The sequence below is a fragment of the Haliaeetus albicilla genome, chromosome W (genome assembly GCF_947461875.1).
Source record: "Haliaeetus albicilla chromosome W, bHalAlb1.1, whole genome shotgun sequence".
In the NCBI taxonomy this organism is placed as follows: domain Eukaryota; kingdom Metazoa; phylum Chordata; class Aves; order Accipitriformes; family Accipitridae; genus Haliaeetus; species Haliaeetus albicilla.
Genome location: NC_091515.1, coordinates 34,896,016 through 34,921,715, shown reverse-complemented (window position 1 = coordinate 34,921,715; position 25,700 = coordinate 34,896,016). Strand labels below are relative to the sequence as shown.

Here is a 25,700-nt window from a genome sequence, read left to right as displayed (position 1 = left end):
AAGGCAACTAAAATGGTTAATTTTTACTCTTAAAGCAAAATTCTTTACTACTGTATATGACATACATAAATGTTGGGCTTTCCCAGTCATCACTCTAATATTAGAAATACTCACAGAAGGCCAGTCAAATATTTTGGCATTTCTTTATATAGATACCTTTGAAATATTTTATGCAAATAATCTTAATTTTACCAAGTAGCTACTTTCCTTGTGATGCACAGAAATATCAAAACACTCTGAACAACGAAAGAAAAAAGTTTCCAAGTCTTGAGAGTTTAAAAACATTAACCTTTCTTTTTGATTAAAAGTCCTTTGGTCATCGTACTGTGCTTTGGCCTCTCTCATACCCATATAATTCTCCTGAAGAGCATTCAAAAGATAGCTGCTAAAATAATATTCTCCTCCTATCAATAAACTGCTATAAATAAGCCGCTCTCTGAGCTCCACCATTAGCTCACTTTCCCATCATATTAACTTTGAATTTTTTCCTAAATGCCTTGCAGATCCTCCACGATCCCTCTCCCCCACCAAAGATCTGTATCCCTTCCACCTTGAACCTACTGCAGCTACCAATGATACCTGTTTCAGTGTATTTTCCTGTCTGTCGTCTTTTTCATATTTTCTGTCCCTCTTTATACAGAACATACCTCTTGCCCTCAGCCCATAAAGGTAGTCCCCTTCCTCTCAACTTTCAAATCATTCCTTAAGACCTTTTTCTCCCCCAGCAACATCCACAATAAGCCATAAAAGTGACAAATGGTGAAGGAGAACTCTAACTATGAACAGTTGAAATAGCCGAACAACCACCTAACCTTGCATTTGCACCTAACCAATGACATCAGATTATCATTTTACCCTTCATCATCCCTTCCTTTCCAACCTTTGTAGCTCGTTTATCATGTCATGCCACTGGTCAGAACATAAATCTCATGGGGAAAATGCTGCAATTATTTTTTTTTAAACCTTTCATAAAATTGCATATTGCATTTTGCATACTGCAAAATACTTTGCGTTTTGCATAATTTTAAATATGTAAAAATTAAATATCCTGTTGTTGGTCAGACCTTGTTCCCTTTTCTCATTACCTTTAAACTATGGTCATTGAAACAGTAACTGTATGGGTATACATATACGTGCATATATTTTAATCTAGTGTGTAGTCCTGAAGGTGGTACTCCCTTTTTGAGAAGATACTACTGACCACAAAACTGGCTGCTTTCCTTTTCCTTTTTGGTACACCCTACATGTGCCTCTAAAGAAGTTAGCTCATATAGCATAAGGCACACGCTGATTTCACATCCAGCATGATCCCAGAAACATTTTAAAAAAAGTTAAAGTTTATTTTAAAATACCAAGACTACTAATGATGTCTGTAACATAAGTCTTTGATTTCCCCCAGGAAGTAACGTGCAATCTCAAACTTTGTCATTTGTTGGAAAGTCACTGAGAAGAGGCAAGTGACAGCTAAAAAGAAACTCATGCCATGCTAAAATGAATATTCTCTTCTATTGCTCTTTTACCAAGTGTGCTGGTTTTGGCTGGAATAGAGTTAATTTTCTTCATAGTAGCTAGTATGGGGCTATGTTTTGGATTTGTGCTGGAAACAGCGTTGATAATACAGGGATGTTTTAGTTAATGCTGAGCAGTGCTTACACAGAGTCAAGGCCTTTTCTGCTTCTCACATCACCCCACCAGCGAGAAGGCTGGGGGTGCACAAGAAGGTGGGAGGGGACACAGCTGGGACAGCTGATTCCAACTGACCAAAGGGATATTCCAGACCATATGGCATCATGCTCAGCATATAAAGCTGGGGGAAGGAGAAGGAAGGGGGGACGTTCGGAGTGATGGCTAAACCTAAATGATTCTATGATTCTATGAAATTGGCAATCAATGCAGAAGTAGTAGGCACATGCCTGTTGTCCCAAACCGAAAACTACTTCCACCCAAAAGACCTAGTTGACCCCTCTGATACTCTTCTTCTGACAAATATTATACAAAATATGATTATTATATTCTGATAATATCAGAGAAAACTATTACATCAAGGCATTACTTTACCCTAAACGTGGGGTTTCAGACAATCCTTCGGTTTCCAAAGCAAGCTGTTTGTTGCTCTTCATATTCACAATACCTGCATTATCAGCCCATTGATTTACCATGATACTTGAGTTTTTTAGATAGAAGAAACTGTCTGTATGGATAATCAATGTTGAGGATTTCTTGGCTGGGCAAAGGAATGTGAGCAATCCAGCCGTTAGGTGGGAACGAAGCATAAGTTTACAAAATACTGGAGCAGACAAGGACGCTGTGTCCTTGTACGCTGGGAAAAAGGAAGATAAGAAGAGCCTGACAAACAACACCTGGATGCTGAAGAATGAGATAAGTAACTGCTGGACACCTCGTGAAGAAGCTTGCGCAGCCAATAGAGAATAAGATAGTGTCGCGTGAAACGGGGTATTGTACCAATTAAAGTATTGTATAAGGCGTGTGCACAAGCGCATAAGATATATAACTGTGTCAAACGTTGTAGTAAATGGACTTCACTTGATCACGTTGGTCTGTGTGTGATGTCCCCTGTGGATCCTCCGCAACATTTGGTGCCCAAACAGGGACCCTCAGATCAGCACTTTATCGTCTCTACGAGAATTTCTGGTGCAGCTGAACCGACGAGGGAGCGGAGGAGCTGGCCGAGAGTGTTCCTGCTGCCCCGGCAGGATGGCACAAGCTTCAGCTAAGCTGGGAAGCACGGCATGAGCTTCGGCTGAGCTGGGACACGCGAAAGCTTGATTCTCGCCCTGATCAGGTGAGCGGTCGGAGAAGGAGATGGGGTTGGACAAAAGGCAGGAAGCAGTCCTAAAGCTCCTTCATAATTTTCTCTCTGAGAGAGGACTGAAATTCGATAATTCTGTGTTAAAGGGGTTACTTTTATGGGCCTGGAAGAAAGAACTTATCCCGAGTGTAAATGTCGCGTTTGAAGAAGCGACCTGGGATAATATAGGCAAGGCGCTGTGGGACGCTACTAGCTGCAGGGGGGGTAAGGTAAAGGAGATGAAAAACTATGCAGAGCACTGGAAGGTAATTCGAGACATGCTGGAGACAATGAGGGCGGACCGGCAGGCAGCCGCCGCTCTCTGCGCGGCGGTGACCCCCTCTGCTGCCTCCACGGCTGCCGCGTCAGCCCACCCTGCTGGAGTTGGGGGGATATTCTCTACACAACTATCTCCACCCCCCTTAACATCCATCTCCGTTAACGCTGAGATGCCTGCACAGACACAGCCTTTGCCTATACCCAGCCAGGCCGTTGGTGCCGAAAAAATTCCCCCGTCTGTTACTCCGCAAGAAACAGGGGAATTAGGGGGGGCCGATTGTCGCCCGACAGATCCGAAGCCGACAGAGTCGGGGGTGACTAATGCGGATAAACAGATTGCGGGGGACAGGGAACCATCTCCATCGGGTAGTGCGATGGAAGAGCTGAGGGAGGTGGTGAACCAATTACAAAAACTGACAGTACGGTCGGAAGAGCTCCTGAGGGAGGTGGTGAACCAGTTACAAAAACTGACGGTACGGTCGGAAGGACCAGAAGTGAGGGAGAAACGGTCATCCTCCCGAAAGGATGAACCGAGAGGGCAAGAGAGCGAAGATTCTCGCCGTATACCGGCCCCGCTTCCCCCTCCCGCCCCCTTCTCACCACCCCCTCCGGCCCCTCCCTAGGCCCCTCCCCTCCCGCCCCCTCCCCTGCCCCCTCCCGCCCCCTTCTCACCGCCCCCTCCGGCGCTTCCTCCGGCCCCTCCCCTCCCTTTCCGCCCCCCCCTCCGCCCATTGGCAGCGGCGCGTGTCAGCCGGCCATGGAGCGGCCGCCGCCAGCCGCGGCCGGCCCCCGGCCAGGACCATCCGCGCCCCCGCCCCGCCCTTTCATCCATCCCGCATCTCGGAACCAGAGACGGTGAAACCAACTGCGCCCGCGATAGACGCGGAGTCGCCTGTAATAGCCGCTGCAGAAGAAAGGCAGAGACATTGGAGGGGAGTAATAAAAGATGCCATTATAGAAGGGACTATGCTCCAAGCATTCCCAGTTATTGCATTAAATGGACAGAAAAAATGGGAAGCGTTTGACTGGAAGGTCATTGAGAGATTAAGGAATGCTGTGAGTCAGTATGGAATTAGGTCTGCCTTAGCTCACCAAATGCTGCAATTCATTTTTTCTTCTGATACGCTGATACCTCAGGATATTAAACAGCTAGCACAGTTGGTTTTGGAGCCCTCCGAAATGTTAGTGTTTTTCCGGCAGTGGGAGACGTTCTGTGATCGGGAACAAGCAACACCACGACAACAAACAGATCCCTTATGGGGAGTAACCACGCAGATGCTGATGGGTACTGGACCCTTCGCATCAGGGAACGCTCAGTTACAATGTATCACTGAGGTTCATCATCTATCGCAGATCTTGGCGTATCAAGCTTTTCTTTCCATACCAGACAATATTCGAAGCCATACTTTTACTCAGGTGAAACAGGAGCATAACGAACCTTTCGCACAGTTTATTAATAGACTGCATAGGGCAATCTATGACCACCCTGACATGAACGAGGGCATGAAAGAAAACATGTTCAAAATGCTCGCTTTCGAAAATGCTACTGAAAAGACACGCAAAGCATTGTGTAATTTGCCAAGAAATGCAGCCGTCGTTGATATGCTAGAATACATGGATCGAGCAGTGGACTCACAGAAAACAGCCTATGTTGTCGTAGCTCCACAAGGAGCTACAAAGAAGCACAAGGCCAGTAAGACACCCTTGGTCAAGTGTTTTAACTGTGGCAAACGTGGACACATTAGGAGCCAATGTACAGCTTCTGCTAAGAAAGATGACAATACTGCCCCAGAATTCAAGAGGAAGGGAAACTTCACTCTGAGCGCGAAGGCCCCTCATGCGATGACACAAACGCAAGGGGCTTGGGCTGCCAGCCCTCAGGCAGCCTCGCAACCACCAGATCCGCCACTGCAGGGAGCTCCGGAGTGGATGTGGAAACCGCAGTAGACATTACGTTGATGGATGCAGGGGTACACTTGGTGGATAGCAACATAAAGGGACCATTGGGGCTTGGGCTTAGTGCATTTGTGATGGGACGATCTTCAACAGCTCTAAAAGGAATTCTGGTAGTCCCAGGGCTTATTGATGCAGATTTTTGTGGGACTGTGAAAATTATGATTCATGTTTTAATCCCTCTTGTTTCTATTCCTAAAGGTACCAGAATAGCACAATTAGTTCCATTCGGGTCGTGTGTTCCGAACCCAGGTGCAGTACAACGTGGAGATGGTGGATTCGGCTCCACACGGAAACCGCAGGTATACCTTGCCATGGACATAACAAGAGGTAAACCAGAAAAGGTAGTGCAATTGAAAGGGCCTGACGGAGTTGTCGTCAAGAAACTGATGACAATCGATACAGGAGCTGATGTTACGATTCTTTCACGATATATTTGGCCTCCATCATGGCCATTGATCAATCCAAATTTTGGCATTGCAGGGACAGAGGGCACGCAGGCCACCTTAGTAAGTCAGCTACCGATTACATTCGTGTTCCCTGATGGTGAACACGTTACGACGCGTCCATATATCATGACTACCCCAAAGGAATTGTTTGGCCTCATAGGCCGTGATTTATTGAGCCAAATGAAAGCAACGTTAGTCACTCATCCTTTTTAGGAGCAGTCACTGAGGGGCAGCCAATCCTGAAAATTAGCTGGAAAACAGATGAGCCTGTTTGGATTGATCAGTGGCCGCTAAATTCTGAAAGGCTGCTAAGAATACAAGAGTTAGTTGAGGAGCAATTGAGAGCGGGACATGTTGTTCCTTCTACTAGTCCATGGAATACACCAATATTTACCATTCCCAAGAAAAGTGGGAAATGGAGACTGTTACATGATCTCAGAGCTGTGAATGCAGTGATGCACAGTATGGGAGCCCTGCAGCCAGGTTTGCCATCTCCAGTTATGCTTCCTGAAGAATGGGATTTGTTAATTATAGATCTAAAGGATTGTTTTTTCACCATTCCCTTGCACCCAGATGATGCTGAACGGTTCGCCTTTTCAGTACCATCGAGTAACAAGGCAGAGCCCTATAAGAGATACCATTGGGTCGTGTTACCGCAATGAATGCGCAATTCCCCCACGATGTGTCAGGTATATGTGGCCTGGGCATTAGAGCCTGTAAGAAAGCAGTTTCCTCAGTTACATTTTGATAGCGGGAAGGAACTTGCCACAGGATGAAATTTTAACTCAATTACAGGACATCTTAAGCCATCGCGGAGTAATAATTGCTCCTGAAAAGGTGCAAAAGGCAGCACCTTGGAAGTATTTGAGGTGGCACATAGATGCTGGCAATGTTAGAACTTTCAATGGTACATGATGTCCAGAAGCTTGTGGAAGATATCCAGTGGGTGCGGAATCTTTGCGGTATCACTAATGACGATATGGCCTCTCTGGTAGAACTCTTGGGTACGAGCGCACGTGCAGATGAGAAATGGGAAATGACAGAGCTGACCAATTGGTTGCAGCGGCATGGGAGCCTCCTCCAGGGAATTGTTTTCAACAAGCATGGCAATCACATGTGTTCTTGCACCAACCCGCTAGGATGTTGGCAAAGCAATTTGACTTACCACTCACTGATGCCTGGCAAATGGATGTCACCCATGTCATGTGGTTTGGTGCAAAGCGTTGTGTGCGTGTGTGTATTGATACCTATTCTGCTGCCATGTGGGCCACGGTACAAACTGCAGAAAAAGCCTTACATATTGAATGACATCTTCATGCTTCTTTTGCAGTGCTGGGTGTGCCTAAAGAAATTAAGACGGACAACGGCCCAGCCTATGGTTCTACACGATTTGCTCGATTTTGTCATTTGTGGGGAATTCACCATGGTACGGGTATTCCACATCTTCCCACAGGACAGGCTATTGTCGAACGGGCCAACAAACCTTAAAAAGCATGCTGCAAAAACAAAAGGGGGGAACCCAGGGCTTACTCCCAGAGGAACGATTGGCCAAAGCCTTATTTGTGCTAAATTATCTTAGATTGGCAGGTGATCACAAAGACCCATGAATGGTAGTGCATCATGCTCTTTTACAGGCAGAAAGGACACAACAAAGTACAGGAATCATGGTAATGTATAAGGACCCAGAATCCGGGAAATGGTGTGGACCGGCAGAAGTAAAGCTTACTGGGAGAGGGTATATGTGTCTGCTTACAGATCGAGGCCTTCGCTGGATCCCGGCTAAGTGGGTCAAGCCATGGCTTCGCACTGATGCTGGACCCGGAATCGTCCCAGCGGCAACTGGCACGGCACCGGCGGGTGCTGGAGCCACTGATCCGACAGATTCTGACTAATAGAGTATTACACTTTAGAGGACTAGTGGACATTGAGTCCTTCAGAGAGGGTTTTAGAACAGCGTGCCTTATTGTATATAGAACTTGCTTTAGGTAAAAAGTGTGCTAAGCATAATTTGGTTAAACATAGTGTGATTACGGGAAGACAGTGTGGGGTAAATGTAAAAGTTAGTTTAAGCCAAAATTAGGGGTAGAGGTCTATTTCCATTAATAACCTGGGAACGAGGTTGAGTGTGTTTCCACAGATACAGGCCCACGACGGACTCCTGTTGAATTTGCACGACCATCATCATCTGGAGCATCATAGATGGTGTGGCAATATGAATACCACCTCAGTCAAAAACTAATGTATAGGTCACCTTGGCTAACGTGACAGGTCAAGATTCTCTGTGCACTGCAACTGCATCATAAAGCCCACGAACCAATAGACAAGATGGCTATGACTCGTGCAGCGCGCCTGGCCAGCGAGCGCATGCATCATAGATTGCAACCGAGGCGGACTTTTGGCACCCGCTGGCCACGTGTGCTGAAACCCATTCCTCTGCAAATGTATAAATACCGGGATTTTCCGAAGAGCATCGGGCTGGTGTACGGTGAGGCCATCGTTGCCTCTGTGGGGACGCCCACGGGATGCTGGCACCTACCGATTGCTGGGCTGAGTTCGTGGAGCAAGATAGCACAAGAATGTATGGATGGTTCATCTTCCTCATAGTCCTCATGGTCTGGGTCATTAGGGGTAACGGGTTGGCTCAAAGAATTATGGGCATTATTGTAGTTATTGTGATTTTAGCTATTGTAATAATTTTACCTTGTTCAGCTTGTTAAGGAAAAATGGCACCCCAAGTTATTAGGCAAGCTTGGATTGCTCAAAAACAAAAAGGGGGAATTGTTGAGGATTTCTTGGCTGGGTGAAGGCATGTGAGCAATCCAGCCGTTAGGTGGGAACGAAGCATAAGTTTACAAAACGCTGGAGCAGACAAGGACGCAGTGTCCTTGTACGCTGGGAAAAAAGAAGATAAGAAGAGCCTGACAAACAACACCTGGATGCTGAAGAACGAGATAAGTAACTGCTGGACACCTCATGAAGAAGCTTGCGCAGCCAATAGAGGATAAGATAGTGTCGCGTGAAACGGGGTATTGTACCAATTAGAGTATTGTATAAGGTACGTGCACAAGCGCATAAGATATATAACTGTGTCAAACGTTGTAGTAAATGGACTTCACTTGATCACGTTGGTCTGTGTGTGATGTCCCCTGTGGATCCTCCGCAACAATCAACTAAGAATATCTTTTACATATAAAGATTATTTTTTATTTTGTTACTGTACTATCTGTGAGCCCTTATCTTGGACTTGGATACCGTTGTGTTAAGCAATGTGTTAAGTAACACAGAACAAAAAAGGCTATTCATGCTCAAGAAATCATTCCGTCTAAACTTTATACAGGGCATGATATATGGATTCAAAACAGACCAGGGAGAAGCAATGAGGAACCATTGGCCTCTGGAAACGATGGTAGTCATAGCATATGAGTGGCTAACCAGTTGTCCGGTTTTGTTGGCATGAATGCAAAAAAAAGGTTTAAAGAAGATGATCACTTAATCCCGGGACCTTTATATTAATTTTTTTCTAGTGCTGAGGGGATAAAGTACAATAAAGGGATGCAGCTATCTGTCTGAAAAAGTGTGCCAACTGGGGCCTCAAAGACTGACATCATGGGGCAGTCAGAAGCAGGAGTCAGCCTGTACGCACTGCTAGCAAGGGTGACAGCAGTGCAGCTGTCAAGAGTCTTGCACGTGAAAGTGAGCACTTACAGGTCCCATAGGGGAACCAGTGAGGAGATGGTCAGCAGTGGCATGGCATTCTGAACAGATATAGCTGGGAAAGGTTAGCTTTGCCTAGCTTAGGTGTCCTGGTTTCGGCTGGGACAGAGTTAATTTTCTTTCTAGTAGCTGGTATAGTGTTATGTTTTGTATTTAGTATGAGAATAATGTTGATAACACACTGATGTTTTCAGTTGCTGCTGAGTAGTGTTTATATTAAGTCAAGGATTTTTCAGCTTCTCATGCCCAGCCAGCAAGAAGGCTGGAGGGGCACAAGAAGTTGGGAGGGGACACAGCCAGGACAGCTGACCCAAAGTGGCCAAAGGGATATTCTATACCATGTGACATCATGCCTATTATATAAACTGTGGGGAGTTGACCTGTGGGTGGATCGGTGCTTGGGAGCTAACTGGGCATTGGTCGGCGAGTGGTGAGCAATTGCATTGTGCATCACTTTTTTTGTATATTCCAATCCTTTTATTATTATTATTGTCATTTTATTATTGTTATTATTATCATTATTAGTTTCTTCCTTTCTGTCCTGTTAAATTGTTCTTATCTCAACCCACGAGTTTTACCTTGTTTTTCTTCCCAGTTCTCTCCCCCATCCCACTGGTTGTGGGAGAAGTGAGTGAGTGGCTGCGTGGTGTTTAGTTGCTGGCTGTGGTTAAACCACGACAACTCAGTAATGCCAGGACACACTAAATATAAGTGCAATAATAATGTATTTCAGTGCTGCCAGCTGCAAAATATTTCCAGTCATCCTTCTAATTCTGATTTAGCTTATATTTGGGAAACACTCAACACAACAACAGCATTTAATAGTAGAACTCTTTGTGCAGAATTTGTTTTAATCTTATTTTTGTATAACGTGCAGTAACTGTGGCACCATGTGGCAATTTAGATTAATAGAATTATAGAATGACAGAATCATAGAATAGAATCATAGAATGGTTTGGGTCGGAAGGGACCTTAAAGATCATCTAGTTCCAACCCTCCTGCCATGGGCAAGGATACCTTCCCCTAGACCAGGTCGCTCAAAGCCCCATCCAACCTGGTCTTGAACACTTTCAGGGATGGGGCATCCACAACTTCTCCAGGCAACCAGTTCCAGTGTCTCACTCCCTCACAGTAAAGAATTTATTCCTAATATCTAATCTAAATTTACCCTCTTTCAGTTTAAAACCATTACCCCTTGTCCTATCACTACACTCCCTGTTAAAGAGTCCCTCCCCATCTTTCCTGTAGGCCCCCTTTAAGGGGAAGGCTGCTATAAGGTCTCCCCGGAGCCTTCTCTTCTCCAGGCTGAACAACCCCAACTCTCTCAGCCTATCCTCATAGGGGAGGTGCTCCAGCCCCCGATCATCTTCATGGCCCTCCTCTAGAGCAGCTCGAGCAGGTCCATGTCTTTCTTATGCTGGGGTCCCCAGAGCTGAACACAGTACTCCAGGTGGGATTTCACGTGATCGGAGTAGAGGGGGAGAATCACCTCCCTCGACCTGCTGGTTACGTTTCTTTTGATGCAGCCCAGATTGCGATTGGCTTTCTGGGCTGGGAGCGCACATTGCTGGCTCATATTCAATTTTTCATCCACTAATAACCCCAAGACCTTCTCCACAGGGCTGCTCTCAATCCACTCATCCCCCAGCCTGTATTTGTGCTTGAGATTGCCCTGACCCATGTGCAGGACCTTGCACTTGGCCTTGTTGAACTTCATGAGGTTCGCACAGGCCCACCTCTCAAGCCTGTCAAGGACCCTCTGGATGGCATCCCTTCCCTCCAGCATGTCGACCACACCACACAGCTTGGTGTCATTGGCAAACTTGCTGAGAGTGCACTCAATCCCACTGTCCATGTTGCCGACAAAGATGTTAAACAGCGTCGGTCCCAATACTGACCCCTGAGGAACGCCACTTGTCACTGGTCTCCACCCAGACATCGAGCCATTGACTGCAACTCTTAGAGTGCAACCATCCAGCCAATTCCTTATCCACCAAGTGGTCCGTCCATCAAATCCATGTCTCTCCAATTTAGAGACAAGGATGTTGTGCAGGACAGTGTCAAATGCTTTGCAGAAGTCCAGGTAGATGACGTCAGTTGCTCTTCCCTTATCCACCAAAGCTGTAACCCTGTCATAGAAGGCCACCAAATTTGTCAGGCACGATTTGCCCTTAGTGAAGCCATGTTGGTTGTCACCAAGCATCTCCTTCTTTTACATGTGCCTTAGCATAGTTTCCAGGAGGATCTGCTCCATGATTTTGCCAGGCACAGAGGTGAGACTGACTGGTCTGTAGTTCCCCGGGTCTTCCTTTTTTCCCTTTTTAAAAATGGGGGTTATGTTTCCCCTTTTCCAGTCACCGGGAACTTCCCTGGACTGCCACGACTTCTCAGATATGATGGATAGTGGCTTAGCCACTTCATTCGCCAGTTCCCTCAGGACCCACGGATGCATCTCATCAGGTCCCATGGACTTGTGCACCTTCAGGTTCCTTAGATGGTCTCAAACCTGATCTTCTCCTACAGTGGGTGGTTCTTCATTCTCCCAGTCCCTGCCTTTGCCTTCTGTAACTTGGGCGGTGTGGCTGGAGCACATGCCAGTGAAGACTGAGGCAAAGAAGTCATTGAGTGCCTCAGCCTTCTCCACATCCCAGGTAACCAGGCCTCCTGTTTCCTTCTGGAGAGGGCCCACATTTTCCCTAGTCTTCCTTTTATCACCAACATACCTACAGAAGCTTTTCTTGTTGCCCTTGATGTCCCTGACCAGATTTAATTCTATCAGGGCTTTAGCTTTCCTAACTTGATCCCTGGCTGCTCAGACAATTTCTCTGTATTCCTCTGTATTGGCTTTGTGTGGCAAGGTTTTGGTAGCGGGGGGGGGGGTTACAGGGGTGGCTTCTGTAAGAAGCTGCTGGAAGCTTCCCCTGTGTTCGAGAGAGAGCCTATACCAGCTGGCTCTAAGACAGACCCGCCACCGGCCAAGGCCGAGCCAATCAGCGATAGTGGTAATGCCTCTGTGATAACATTATTAAGAAGGGAAAAAAGTTGGGACAGACGGAAAACGGCAGCCGGAGAGAGGAGTGAGAACATGTAAGAGAAACAACCCTGCGGACACCAAGGTCAGTGAAGAAGGAGGGGGAGGAGATGCTCCAGGCGCCAGAGCAGAGATTCCCCTGCAGCCCATGGGGAAGACCATGGTGAGGCAGGCTGTCCCCCTGCAGTCCAGGGAGGTCCACGGTGGAGCAGATATCCACCTGCAGCCCATGGAGGACCCCACACCGGAGCAGATGGGTGCCCAGAGGAGGCTGTGACCCCGTGGGAACCCTGCGCTAGAGCAGGCTCCTGGCAGGACCTGCGGATCTGTGGAGAGAGGAGCCCACAATGGAGTAGGTTTTCTGGCAGGACTTGTGACCCCGTGGGGGACCCATGCTGGAGCAGTGTGTTCCTAAAGGACTGCATCCTGTGGAAGGGACCCATGCTGGAGCAGTTCGTGAAGAACTGCAGCCCGTGGGAAGGACCCACACTGGAGAAGTTTGTGGAGGACTGTCTCCCGTGGGAGGGACCCCACGCTGGAGCAGGGAAAGAGTGTGAAGAGTCCTGCCCCTGAGGAGGATGAAGCGGCAGAAAATATCGTGTGATGACCGTAAACCCCATCCCCGTCCCCCTGTGCTGCTGGGGGGGTTTGGTAGAGAAATCCGGGAGTAAAGTTGTGCCCAGGAAGAAGGGAGGGGTGGAGGGAAGGTGTTCTGAGATTTGGTTTTATTTCTCATTACCCTACTCTGGTTGATTGGTAATAAATTGAGTTAATTTCCCGCAAGCTGAGTCTGTTTTGCCTGTGACGGTAATTGGTGAATGATCTCTCCTGTCCTTATCTCGACCCACATGCTCTTTGTTATATTTTCTCTCCCCTGTCCTGAAGAAGGAGGAGGAGTGATAGAACAGCTTTGATGGGCACCCGGCGTTCAGCCAGGGTTAACCCATCTCATCCTCCCAGGCTACCTGTCCTTGCTTCCACCCTCTGTAGGCTTCCTTTTTGTGTTTGAGTTTGTCCAGGAGCTCCTTCTTCATCCATGCAGGCCTCCTGGCATTTTTGCCTGACTTCCTCTTTGTTGGGATGCATCACTCCTGAGCTTGGAGGAGGTGATCCTTGAATATTAACCAGCTTTCATGGGCCCCTCTTCCCTCCAGGGCTGTATCCTATGGTACTCTACCAAGCAGATCCCTGAAGAGGCCAAAGTCTGCTCTCCTGAAGTCGAGGGTAGCAAGCTTGCTGTGTGCCCTCCTAGCTGCCCTAAGGATCTTGAACTCCACCATTTCATGGTCACTGCAGCCAAGGCTGCCCTTGAGCTTCACATTCCCCACCAGCCCCTCCTTGTCGGTGAGAACAAGGTCCAGCATAGCACCTCTCCTCATTGGCTCCTCTATCACTTGGAGAAGGAATTTGTCATCAACGCATTCCAGGAACCTCCTGGATTGCTTATGTCCCATTGTGTTGTCCCTCCAAGAGATATCAGGGTTGTTGAAGTCCCCCATGAGGACCAGGGCTTGTGAACATGAGGCTGCTCCTAGCTGTCTATAGGGGGCCTCATCCACTCAGTCTTCCTGGTCAGTTGGCAGACCCCCACTATAATGTCACCTGTCCCTGCCCTCCCTTTGATCCTGACCCATAGGCTCTCGGTCAGCTCCTCATCCATCCCCAGGCAGAGCTCCATGCACTCCAGCTGGTCATTGACATAGAGGGTGACACTGCCTCCTCATCTCCCCTGCCTGTCCTTCCTAAAGAGCCTGTATCCTTCCATTTCAACACTCCAGTCATAGGAGCCATCCCACCACGTCTCTGTGATGCCAATAAGATCATAGCCTTGCAGGCATGTGCACGTCTCTAACTCCTCTTGTTTATTCCTCATGCTATGTGCATTTGCATAGAGGCATTTAAGTTGGGCCCCCAATGAAGCTGACTTACTGGCTGGAATTCCTTTGTGCTGCTCTTCAGGTGCTCTCCTGCTGACCTGTGATACTTCTCCAGGCTCTGGGCATCTATTGCTGGCACTGGCATCAAACTGGTAGGAGTGGGATGGATTGAGGCTCCCTCTCCCAGCAACTTTAGTTTAAAGCCCTCTTCACCAGCTTGGCAAGCCTATGACTGAAGATGCTCTTCCCCTTCCCTAACAGATGGACCTCGTCAGCCCCCAGTAGACCAGGTTTCTCAAAGCAAGTCCCATGGTCTAAGTAGCCTCACTCCTGGCTGTGGCACCAGTCCTGTAACCATTTGTTGATTCGCCAGATTCAACTGGCCCTTTCAAACCCCTTCCCTTTGGGAGGATTGAGGAAAAAACTACCTGCACTCCAGAGTCCCTTACCGCTGCTCCCAGGGCCCTGTAAGTCTTCTTGATACTCCTCAGACTGCTCCTGGCTGTATCACTCGTGCCCATGTGAAACAACAGCAGCGGATAATAGTCAGTGGACTGTTCAAGGCTCAGTAGTATCTCGGTGACATCCCTGATATGAGCCCCGGTAAGCAGCACACCTCTCCAGAGAGTGTGTCAGGTCAGCAAATGGGTGCCTCCGTACCTCTCAGAAGAGAGTCACCTACTACTATCGCCCATCGCCTTTTCTTAGTTGGGCTGGTTGTTATACGGGGAGCAGAATGGGCTGCCTTACTCAGCTCCAGCGCCTCTCCTAATGTGACAGGTCTTTCCTCTTCAGTCTGCAGAGCGGTGAACCGGTTCTGTAAGGGCACCTCAGGCTTTGGGGTGTAGGAGTCGGTCAGAAAATCAGCATTGTCTCAACATTGTCATCAGTAACATGAACAGTACGTTACCTGACAACGGCCTGTTTGGAGCGCAGCAGCCGATCCCAAGGACGGAATGTGCGGTACAAGGTTCCTAGAAGGTACCTGGCTGGAGCCGTTAGAGATAACCGCATAGCTACTGTCAAAAAGGATGGATTGCAACTGTTGCCATAACATCAATGAAGAAATCGTGAACTTTAGATGGGGAGATCCCCTAGCAATCACAGGCACAGTTGAGCAATTGCTAGAAAGTGTGCACAAAGCAGCCTGCCTGCAAATGATACATGAAAGGAAGTTAGTTCCCGGATGTGAATCCCCAATGATGTTGCCAGTGAATCCTGAAATCATGACTCCTTTGATAAGGGGACTCCCAGAATCACTCAAATCTACTGGGATTGTTCTCCAAAGGACCATAGCGTCTTTAGACCCTGTAGAAAAGTTGGAGAGCTTTCTTAAAGGCAAAAGAGATGAAACTAATGTTGGCTCAGATTCACTTTTCAATCATAGCTCGACTCCTTCCCACTCAAAACATAAAAGGATGTGGACATGGGGAGATGTAGCACAGGAATTGATAGATTATAGCAGAAAATACGGTCCTGTGAGAACTTTGGAGGAAAAATCTAAAGGAATCCGTCAAGTGGGAGCTAAAGATCTACCCCTATCTGTTAGTAAAACTGTAACCGCTCCCACTGACCCCGCCGTTGTTGCTGACTACTCCTACTCTAAAACTGGGGGAGGAGGAAGACAGCCCCTGACTTGACAACAATGGTGGGCTTTGGGAATTAAAAAGGGAGTTCCCAGAGATGTGATGGATGGTTTACCCCTTAATAAACTGAGTAAACTGATATCAAAGTGGTATGGTCCGAAACAACACCCACAGCACTTAGGGTCAAATAGAGAAATCTCTCCTGTCATGCCCACAGCCCCCCCCGCGGAGAGCATGGGTGACGGGAAAAGTCAGCAGGGAAACTAGAACCTCCATTCCTTAGCAGTGGGTGGGGGAACGGAGGATGGATTTACATCCGACAGCTCACTAAAACTAACAGAGGAGATTTATTGATTACAGCTATTGTAGGTCCTAAGCGTGCACCCGTAACCTTTTTAATTGACACCGGTGCACAGATCTCTGCCCTGACTGAGGAAGATGCACAGAGGTGTGGGGTGATTCCCTCTAAGCGAAACGTTTGTGTCTTGAATGCTTTAGGGTCAAAAGAAGTTCTGAACGTTGTCCCGGTAAAGCTGATGCTGCTGGGAGAGGAAGGCACAATCACTATTGACATGGTGGTTGGGAACATTCCAACTAACCTGTCAGGAATAGATGCCCTTAAAGGAAGGGGGTGGGAGGATTCAGAAGGCTTGTTGTGGACTTTCGGGACGTCGCAGCTGAACATCAGGCTACTTCAAACTGCACCCCCTCTGCCATTTAGCAAAGTAACTAGTGTTAAACAATATCCCCTCCCCCTGGGAGCAAAGGAAGGTATCAAACCAGTCATGCAGGAGATGCAGGAACAAGGAGTGGTGATAAATACACATTCTCCTTTTAACTCGCCGGTATGGCTGGTGAAAAAACCTAATGGGAAGTGGAGGCTCACAGTAGATTTTCGAAGGCTGAATGCTAACACAGGGCCTCTAACTGCCGCAGTCCCTAATATGGCTGAACTGGTAATAACAATTCAGGAGAAAGCTCATCCGATCATGGCAACCATAGACGTTAAAGATATGTTTTTCATGATACCTTTGCGACCAGAAGACAGAGATTGTTTTGCTTTTACTTGGGAGGGACAACAATTTACCTTTACCCGGCTGCCTCAGGGATACAAACACTCCCCTACACTAGCTCACCACGCTTTGGCCCAAGAACTGGAGAAAATACCAAAAGCCGACGGCATAGCTGTCTATCAGTATATTGATGATATTCTCGTGGGTGGAGATAAAGAAAAGGAGGTGGGGGCAACCCAACAGAACATAATCTCTCATTTGGAGAACTTGGGTTTGCAAATTCCCCCAGAAAAGATCCAAAACCCCTCACAAGAAGTAAAGTTTTTGGGAATTTGGTGGAAAGGGGGAATGACATGTATCCCACCAGACACCCTCACTTCTCTAGATCAGATTAAAATGCCTGAATCAAAAAAGGATTTGCAGCATGCTTTAGGGTTATTGGTATTTTGGAGAAAACATATCCCAGACTTTTCTATCATTGCCAGACCTCTTCATGATTTACTGAGAAAAGGGGCCAAATGGGAATGGACTGCTTCTCAGGAAGAAGCAATGCAATTGTTAATTTTTGAAGCAACAGCTCATCAGGCTCTTGGCCCTATCCACCCTACAGACCCTTTTCAAGTAGAATGGGGGTTTGCCACAACGGGATTGTCAATACACATTTGGCAACGTGGTCCTGAGGGTCCAACCCGCCCTGTAAGATTTTACTCCTGCGGCTTTAAGGATGCTGAGAAGAGATATACTGCATGGGAGAAAGGTTTGTTTGTGGTTAGCATGGCTCTCATAGAAGTGGAGAAAATTACACGTCAGCAACCAATTGTGCTAAGAGGCCCGTTCAAAGTTATAAAAGCAGTCACTAACAGGACCCCCCCTCCTGACGGGGTGGCCCAGAGAGCCTCGGTACGAAAGTGGTATGCCCAGATTGAACACTATCGTAACCTTTTCTCAGTGACTGAAGGAGCTTTAAAAAACTTAGCTATCCAAGAAACAGAAAGCCTGGACGGCAGCCAAGACAAACCTATCTCAGTTATTCAGGTAGCCCCTCCTTTCTCCCACGATCGGTCAGTGAATGCTTGGTTCACCGACGCTTCTGCAAAGCGAGAAGGAAAAGTGTGGAAATACCGGGCAGTAGCCCTCCACACTACTACTAATGAACAGATAATAACAGAGGGAGAAGGGAGTGCCCAGGTAGGAGAATTAATTGCAGTATGGAGCGTTTTCAAGCATGAAGCACAAACCGCTTCCCCGTCCACATATATACCGATTCCTACGCAGTGTTTAAAGGATGTACTGAATGGCTCCCTTTTTGGGAGCAAAATGGATGGGAGGTTAACAGAATTTCAGTGTGGCAAAAGGACAAGTGGCAAGAAATCCTGAGCATTGCTAGCCAAGGGGACTTTGCTGTGGGATGGGTAGCTTCTCATCAAGTAGATGGGGGCTCGGCATGAGAATGGAACAACAAAGCTGATGAATTAGCAAGACTAGCTCCTGTACAAAAGGACCAGATCACAGAAGATTGGGATCGTTTGGTAGAATGGTTGCATATAAAATGTAAACATACGGGAGCTAAAGATCTGTATCGTGAAGCCCTTGCCTGAGGTTGGCCTGTCACTAGGGAAATGTGTAAAACCTGCATATCAGCCTGTGAACAGTGCCGTACATGACTCGAAAGACACCCCTTAGAAGATGACCCTCTGCATTTAAGAGAGGGTAAAGGCTTGTGGGATGCTTGGCAGGTAGATTATATAGGCCCCTTTAAGAAATCAGGAGGAAAACGCTTTGTGCTGGTAGGAGTGGAAATAACATCAGGGCTAGTCCAAGCCGAAGCTTTTAACAAAGCTACGGGAGAAAAAACTGTGAAAGCACTGCGTGAATGGTTTGGAATTTTTCCAAAACCACAAGAAATACAATCTGACAATGGCTCCCACTTCACAGCCAAAATCGTACAGGTGAAGCGAAGGGATTAAATGGGTCTTCCACACTCCATACTATCCACAGGCCAATGGAATTGTAGAAAGAACAAATGGTCTCTTAAAACGACTCTTGAAACCACAGGAGGGAAATTGGGATGCCCACCTATGGGAAGCTGTCAAAGGTGTAAATGACAGATGGGGGGTAAATGGATGCCCCAAAATTACTGCCTTTTGCCCAAAGGCTCCCTCTCTAGTTCCCTCATTAAAGGGACCAGATGATTCTAAGAATCCAGCACATTTCCCCGGACAACCTGTCCTGGTAGAACTTCCCACCGTAGGAAGTGTGCCACTGGTACTAAAAACCCCACTGAATGTATATTCATGGGTAGCATCCGATGCCCTAGGGAAGGAGCATCGCATAAATACTCGCTGGATAATTCCATCATTTTAATTTTCTGTATAGTATTAATCACTTTTGCCTCAGAGAGGCAAGTTTTGTGGGGTTTTTTTTGTTTTACAGAAGAACTCCGAGGGACGCCAAGAACAGCATGAATTATGAATCACTTAATTGGATTGGTAGTACTTTTTTGTATCTCACCACTAATCTGTAGCCAAAAGAATACAGAATGGCCATGGTCCCAAGCTATTGTCCAGTATACTTGGAGTATGGGACAGTATCCCAAAGACCGTCTCCCAAACTTAGCCACTGTAGTAATGCATAATTCTGAAGTATACCACCCACGTGAGTGGGGGGAACGGGACAAAAAAGACTAGGTCCGTGTCCTGACTGGAACGATTGGAGAAAAAATCCAAGTGGGATGCAGAAAGGTGGAAGGATCTCTTCATGAGAAAGCCTCTTCAATTACCATCTCTGGAAATCTATTGGACCCTAGTTCCAACATTGTTGAGGATTTCTTGGCTGGGCGAAGGCATGTGAGCAATCCAGCCGTTAGGTGGGAACGAAGCATAAGTTTACAAAATGCTGGAGCAGACAAGGACACTGTGTCCTTGTACGCTGGGAAAAAGGAAGATAAGAAGAGCCTGACAAACAACACCTGGATGCTGAAGAATGAGATAAGTAACTGCTGGACACCTCGTGAAGAAGCTTGCGCAGCCAATAGAGGATAAGATAGTGTCGCGTGAAACGGGGTATTGTACCAATTAGAGTATTGTATAAGGCGTGTGCACAAGCACATAAGGTATATAACTGTATCAAACGTTGTAGTAAATGGGCTTCACTTGATCACATTGGTCTGTGTGTGATGTCCCCTGTGGATCCTCCGCAACATTTGGCGCCCGAACAGGGACCCTCAGATCAGCACTTTATCGTCTCTACGAGAATTTCTGGTGCAGCTGAACCGACGAGGGAGCGGAGGAGCCGGCCGAGAGTGTTCCTGCTGCCCCGGCAGGATGGCACAAGCTTCAGCTAAGCTGGGAAGCACGGCATGAGCTTCGGCTGAGCTGGGACGCGCGTAAGTTTGAATCTCGCCCTGAGCTGGGAAAACGAGGAGACGCGCGAAAGCTTGAATCTTGCCCTGATCAGGTGAGCGGTCGGAGAAGGAGATGGGGTCGGACAAAAGGCAGGAAGCAGTCCTAAAGCTCCTTCATAATTTTCTCTCTGAGAGAGGACTGAAATTCGATAATTCTGTGTTAAAGGGGTTACTTTTATGGGCCTGGAAGAAAGAACTTATCCCGAGTGTAAATGTCGCGTTTGAAGAAGCGACCTGGGATAATATAGGCAAGGCGCTGTGGGACGCTACTAGCTGCAGGGGGGGTAAGGTAAAGGAGATGAAAAACTATGCAGAGCACTGGAAGGTAATTCGAGACATGCTGGAGACAATGAGGGCGGACCGGCAGGCAGCCGCCGCTCTCTGCGCGGCAGTGACCCCCTCTGCTGCCTCCACGGCTGCCGCGTCAGCCCACCCTGCTGGAGTTGGGGGGATATTCTCTACACAACTATCTCCACCCCCCCTAACATCCATCTCCGTTAACGCTAAGACGCCTGCACAGACACAGCCTTTGCCTATACCCAGCCAGGCCGTTGGCGCTGAAATAATTCCCCCGTCTGTTACTCCGCAAGAAACAGGGGAATTAGGGGGGGCCGATTGTCGCCTGACAGATCCGAAGCCGACAGAGTCGGGGGTGACTAATGCGGATAAACAGATTGCGGGGGACAGGGAACCATCTCCATCGGGTGGTGCGATGGAAGAGCTCCTGAGGGAGGTGGTGAACCTATTACAAAAACTAACGGTACGGTCGGAAGAACCAGAAGTGAGGGAGAGGCGTTCATCCTCCCGAAAGGATGAACCGAGAAGGCAAGAGAACGAAGATTCTGGCCGTATACCAGCCCCGCTCCCTCCCGCCCCCTTCTCACCACCCCCTCCGGCACCACCTCCGGCCCCTCCCCTCCCGCCCCCTTCTCACCGCCCCCTCCGGCGCTTCCTCCGGCCCCTCCCCTCCCGCCCCCTCCCTCCTCCCCTCCCCTCCCGCCCCCCCCTCCGCCCATTGGCAGCGGCGCGTGTCAGCCGGCCATGGAGTGGCCGTCGCCAGCCGCGGCCGCGGCCGTCCCCCGGGCAGAACCATCCGCGCCCCCGCCACCGCCCTTTCATCCATTCCGCCTCTCGGAACCAGAGACGGTGAAACCAACTGCGCCCGCGATAGACGCGGAGTCGCCTGTAATAGCCGCTGCAGAAGAAAGGCAGAGACATTGGAGGGGAGTAATAAAAGATGCCATTATAGAAGGGACTATGCCCCAAGCATTCCCAGTTACTGCATTAAATGGACAGAAAAAATGGGAAGCGTTTGACTGGAAGGTCATTGAGAGATTAAGGAATGCTGTGAGTCAGTATGGAATTAAGTCTGCGTTAGCTCAACAAATGGTGCAATTCATTTTTTCTTCTGATACGCTAATACCTCAAGATATTAAACAGCTAGCACATATGGTTCTGGAGCCCGCCCAAATGTTAGTGTTTTTCCGGCAGTGGGAGACGTTCTGTGATCGGGAACAAGCAACACCACGACAACAAACAGATCCCTTATGGGGAGTAACCACGCAGATGCTGATGGACCCTTCGCATCAGGGAATGCTCAGTTACAATGTATCACTGAGGTTCATCATCTATCACAGATCTTGGCGTATCAAGCTTTTCTTTCCATACCAGACAATATTCGAAGCCATACTTTTACTCAGGTGAAACAGGAGCATAACGAACCTTTCGCACAGTTTATTAATAGACTGCATAGGGCAATCTATGACCACCCTGACATGAACGAGGGCATGAAAGAAAACATGTTCAAAATGCTCGCTTTCGAAAATGCTACTGAAAAGACACGCAAAGCATTGTGTAATTTGCCAAGAAATGCAGCCGTCGTTGATATGCTAGAATACATGGATCGAGCAGTGGACTCACAGAAAACAGCCTATGTTGTCGTAGCTCCACAAGGAGCTACAAAGAAGCACAAGGCCAGTAAGACACCCTTGGTCAAGTGTTTTAACTGTGGCAAACGTGGCCACATTAGGAGCCAATGTACAGCTTCTGCTAAGAAAGATGACAATACCACCAAGAATATAGGAAGAAGGAAAACTTCACTCTGAGCGCGAAGGCCCCTCGTGCGACGACACAAACGCAAGGGGCTTGGGCTGCCAGCCCTCAGGCAGCCTCGCAACCACCAGATCCGCCACTGCAGGGAGCTCCGGAGTGGATGTGGAAACCGCAGTAGACATTACGTTGATGGATGCAGGGGTACACTTGGTGGATAGCAACATAAAGGGACCATTGGGGTTTGGGCTTAGTGCATTTGTGATGGGACGATCTTCAACAGCTCTAAAAGGAATTCTGGTAGTCCCAGGGCTTATTGATGCAGATTATTGTGGGACTGTGAAAAATTATGATTCATGTTTTAATCCCTCCTGTTTCTATTCCTAAAGGTACCAGAATAGCACAATTAGTTCCATTCAGGTTGTGTGTTCCAAACCCAGGTGCAGTACAACGTGGAGATGGTGGATTCGGCTCCACACGGAAACCGCAGGTATACCTTGCCATGGACATAACAAGAGGTAAACCAGAAAAGGTAGTGCAATTGAAAGAGCCTGACGGAGTTATCGTCAAGAACCCAATGACATTCGATACAGGAGCTGATGTTACGATTATTTCACGACGCATTTGGCCTCCATCATGTCCATTGATCAATCCAAATTTTGGCATTGCAGGGATAAGGGGCACACAAGCCACCTTAATAAGTCAGCTACCGATTACATTTCTGTTCCCCGATGGTGAAAATGTTACGACGCGTCCGTATATCATGACTACCCCAAAGGAATTGTTTGGCCTCATAGGCCGTGATTTATTGAGCCAAATGAAGGCAATGTTAGTGACCCATCCTTTTTAGGAGCGGTCACTGAGGGGCAGCCAATCCTGAAAATTAGCTGGAAAACAGATGAGCCTGTTTGGATTGATCAGTAGCCACTACATTCTGAAAAGCTGCTAAAAATACAAGAGTTAGTTGAGGAGCAATTGAGAGCGGGACATGTTGTTCCTTCTACTAGTCCATGGAATACATCAATATTTACCATTCCCAAGAAAAGTGGGAAATGGAGACTGTTACATGACCTTAGAGCTGTGAATGCGGTAATGCACAGTATGGGAGCCCTGCAGCCAGGTTTGCCATCTCCAGTTATGCTTCCTGAAGAATGGGATTTGTTAATTATAGATCTAAAGGACTGTTTTTTCACCATTCCCTTGCACCCAGATGACGCTGAACGGTTCGCCTTTTCGGTACCATCGATTAACAAGGCAGAGCCCTATAAGAGATACCATTGGGTCGTGTTACCGCAATGAATGCGCAATTCCCCCACGATGTGTCAGGTGTATGTGGCCTGGGCATTAGAGCCTGTAAGAAAGCAGTTTCCTCAGTTAATTATCTATCATTATATGGATGACATTTTGATAGCGGGAAGGAACTTGCCACAGGAAAAAATTTTAACTCAATTACAGGACACCTTAAGCCATCGCGGAGTAATAATTGCCCCTGAAAAGGTGCAAAAGGCAGCACCTTGGAAGTATTTGGGGTGGCACATAGATGCTAGCAATGTTAAACCTCAGAAGGTTCAAATAACATCAGAAATTTTAACGGTGCATGATGTCCAGAAGCTGGTGGGAGATATCCAGTGGGTGCGGAATCTTTGCGGTATCACTAATGACGATATGGCCCCTCTGGTAGAACTCTTGGGTACGAGCGCACGTGCAGATGAGAAACGGGAAATGACAGGAGAACAGCAAAAAGCCTTAGAATATATATCAAAGAAAATTGCATCTAGCTTTGCATCCAGATGCAATGAGGATTTACCGATCATGTTGATGATCATTAATACAGGGGACTCTCAGAGACAACACCCTTACGTGGTAATTTGTCAGTGGGACACAAAGCGCTCAGATCCCTTGAGAATTCTGGAATAGGTCTTCTTGGCCATACGGCCAGACGAATCTATTGTAACCCAATTGGAATTATTTGCACAACTGATCATTAGGGGAAGAATGAGGATTGTAGAGATTGCAGGGACGGAACCAGAAATGTTGCTAATACCTCTGGTAAAATGGTATTTGGAATGGGGAATTCGGCATTCTGTAGTGTAGTGGGTTGACCCTGGTTGGATGCCAGGTGCCCACCAAAGCCGCTCTATCACTCCCCCTCCTCAGCTGGACGGGGGGGAGAAAATATAACAAAAGGCTCGTGGGTCAAGATAAGGACAGTTTAATAAAGTGATAGCAAAGGTTGCGCGCGCGAAAGCAAAGAAAAAACAAATGATGTTATTCTCTACTTCCCATCAGCAGGCGATGTCTAGCCACTTCTCGGGAAGCAGGGCTTCAGTACGCGTAGTGGTTGTTCCGGAAGACAAAATGCCCCCCCCTTCCGTCTCCCTTTACTTAGCTTTTATATCTGAGCTGACGTCATATGGTATGGAATATCTGTTTGGTTGGTTTAGGTCAGCTGTCCTGGTTATGTCCCCTCCCAAGATTTTTGCCCTGCCCCAGCCTGCCATTGAGGGGGGGCAAAAATGTTGGAGAGACAGCCTTGATGCTGTGCCAGCATTGCTCAGCTGTAGCCAAAACACTGGTGTGCTATCAACACCTTTCTAGCTACTGATGCAGAGCACAGTGCTATGAGGGCTGCTATGGGGAGTATTAACTCCATCTCAGCCAGACCCAATACATGTAGCGTTACAAGTGTCATTAGCGGGGTTTGGAGGTACAGTAAGTAATCAATATCCAAAGCATAAGTTGTGGTCACTATTGGAACAGCAAACCTTTGAGCAAAAACCATGGAGGTCGGAAACACCTGTACACAGGGTAACAGTGTTTACTGATGCTGGGAAAAAGACAGATATGGCCGCCTGTACGTGGAAAGATGCTAACGATCAGTGGTGTGACCATGTTGAAAAGGGAGAGCCTGGGGATTCTTTACAGATGTTAGAATTAAAAGCGGTGATTTGGGCACTGCAGCATTGGGCTAAGGAGCCGCTGAATATCGTATCCGATTCTCTTTACGTAGTTGGGGTGGTACAAAGGATGGAAAGAGCAATGGTAAAGGAGGTCACAAACAAAAGATTGGGAATGTTGTTTTTGTCATTACTACGCTGCTTGAACTCTCGGAGTGTAGAGTATTTTATAACACATATAAGAAGTCATCAAAAGCTACCAGGTTTGTCAGAGGGAAATGAAAAAGCTGACCAATTGGTTGCAGCGGCATGGGAGCCTCCTCCAGGGAATTGTTTTCAACAAGCACGGCAATCACATGCGTTCTTGCACCAACCTGCTAGGATGTTAGCAAAGCAATTTGACTTACCACTCACTGATGCCCAAGGTATCGTTAAAGCATGCCCCGATTGTCAAAAGGAAGGGCTGGGCTTGGGCTGTGGGGTTAACCCACGAGGTCTTTTGCCATTGCAGTTGTGGCAAATGGATGTCACCCACGTCATGTGGTTTGGTGCAAAGCGTTGTGTGTATTGATACCTATCCTGCTGCCATGTGGGCCACGGCACAAACTGGAGAAAAGGCCTTACATATTGAATGACATCT

At 47.6% G+C, this 25,700-nt stretch overlaps 1 protein-coding gene across 1 annotated transcript in view; it reads left to right on the top strand.

Moving 5' to 3' along the window:
• Nucleotides 1–25,700, top strand: part of LOC138683598 (synaptic vesicle glycoprotein 2C-like) — a 154,792-nt gene that overhangs the window by 96,910 nt on the left and 32,182 nt on the right. The window contains exon 4 of the mRNA XM_069775583.1: nucleotides 1,703–1,709. Within this exon, the coding sequence (XP_069631684.1) occupies nucleotides 1,703–1,709 (7 nt within the window). The remainder of the gene's footprint in view (nucleotides 1–1,702; nucleotides 1,710–25,700) is intronic.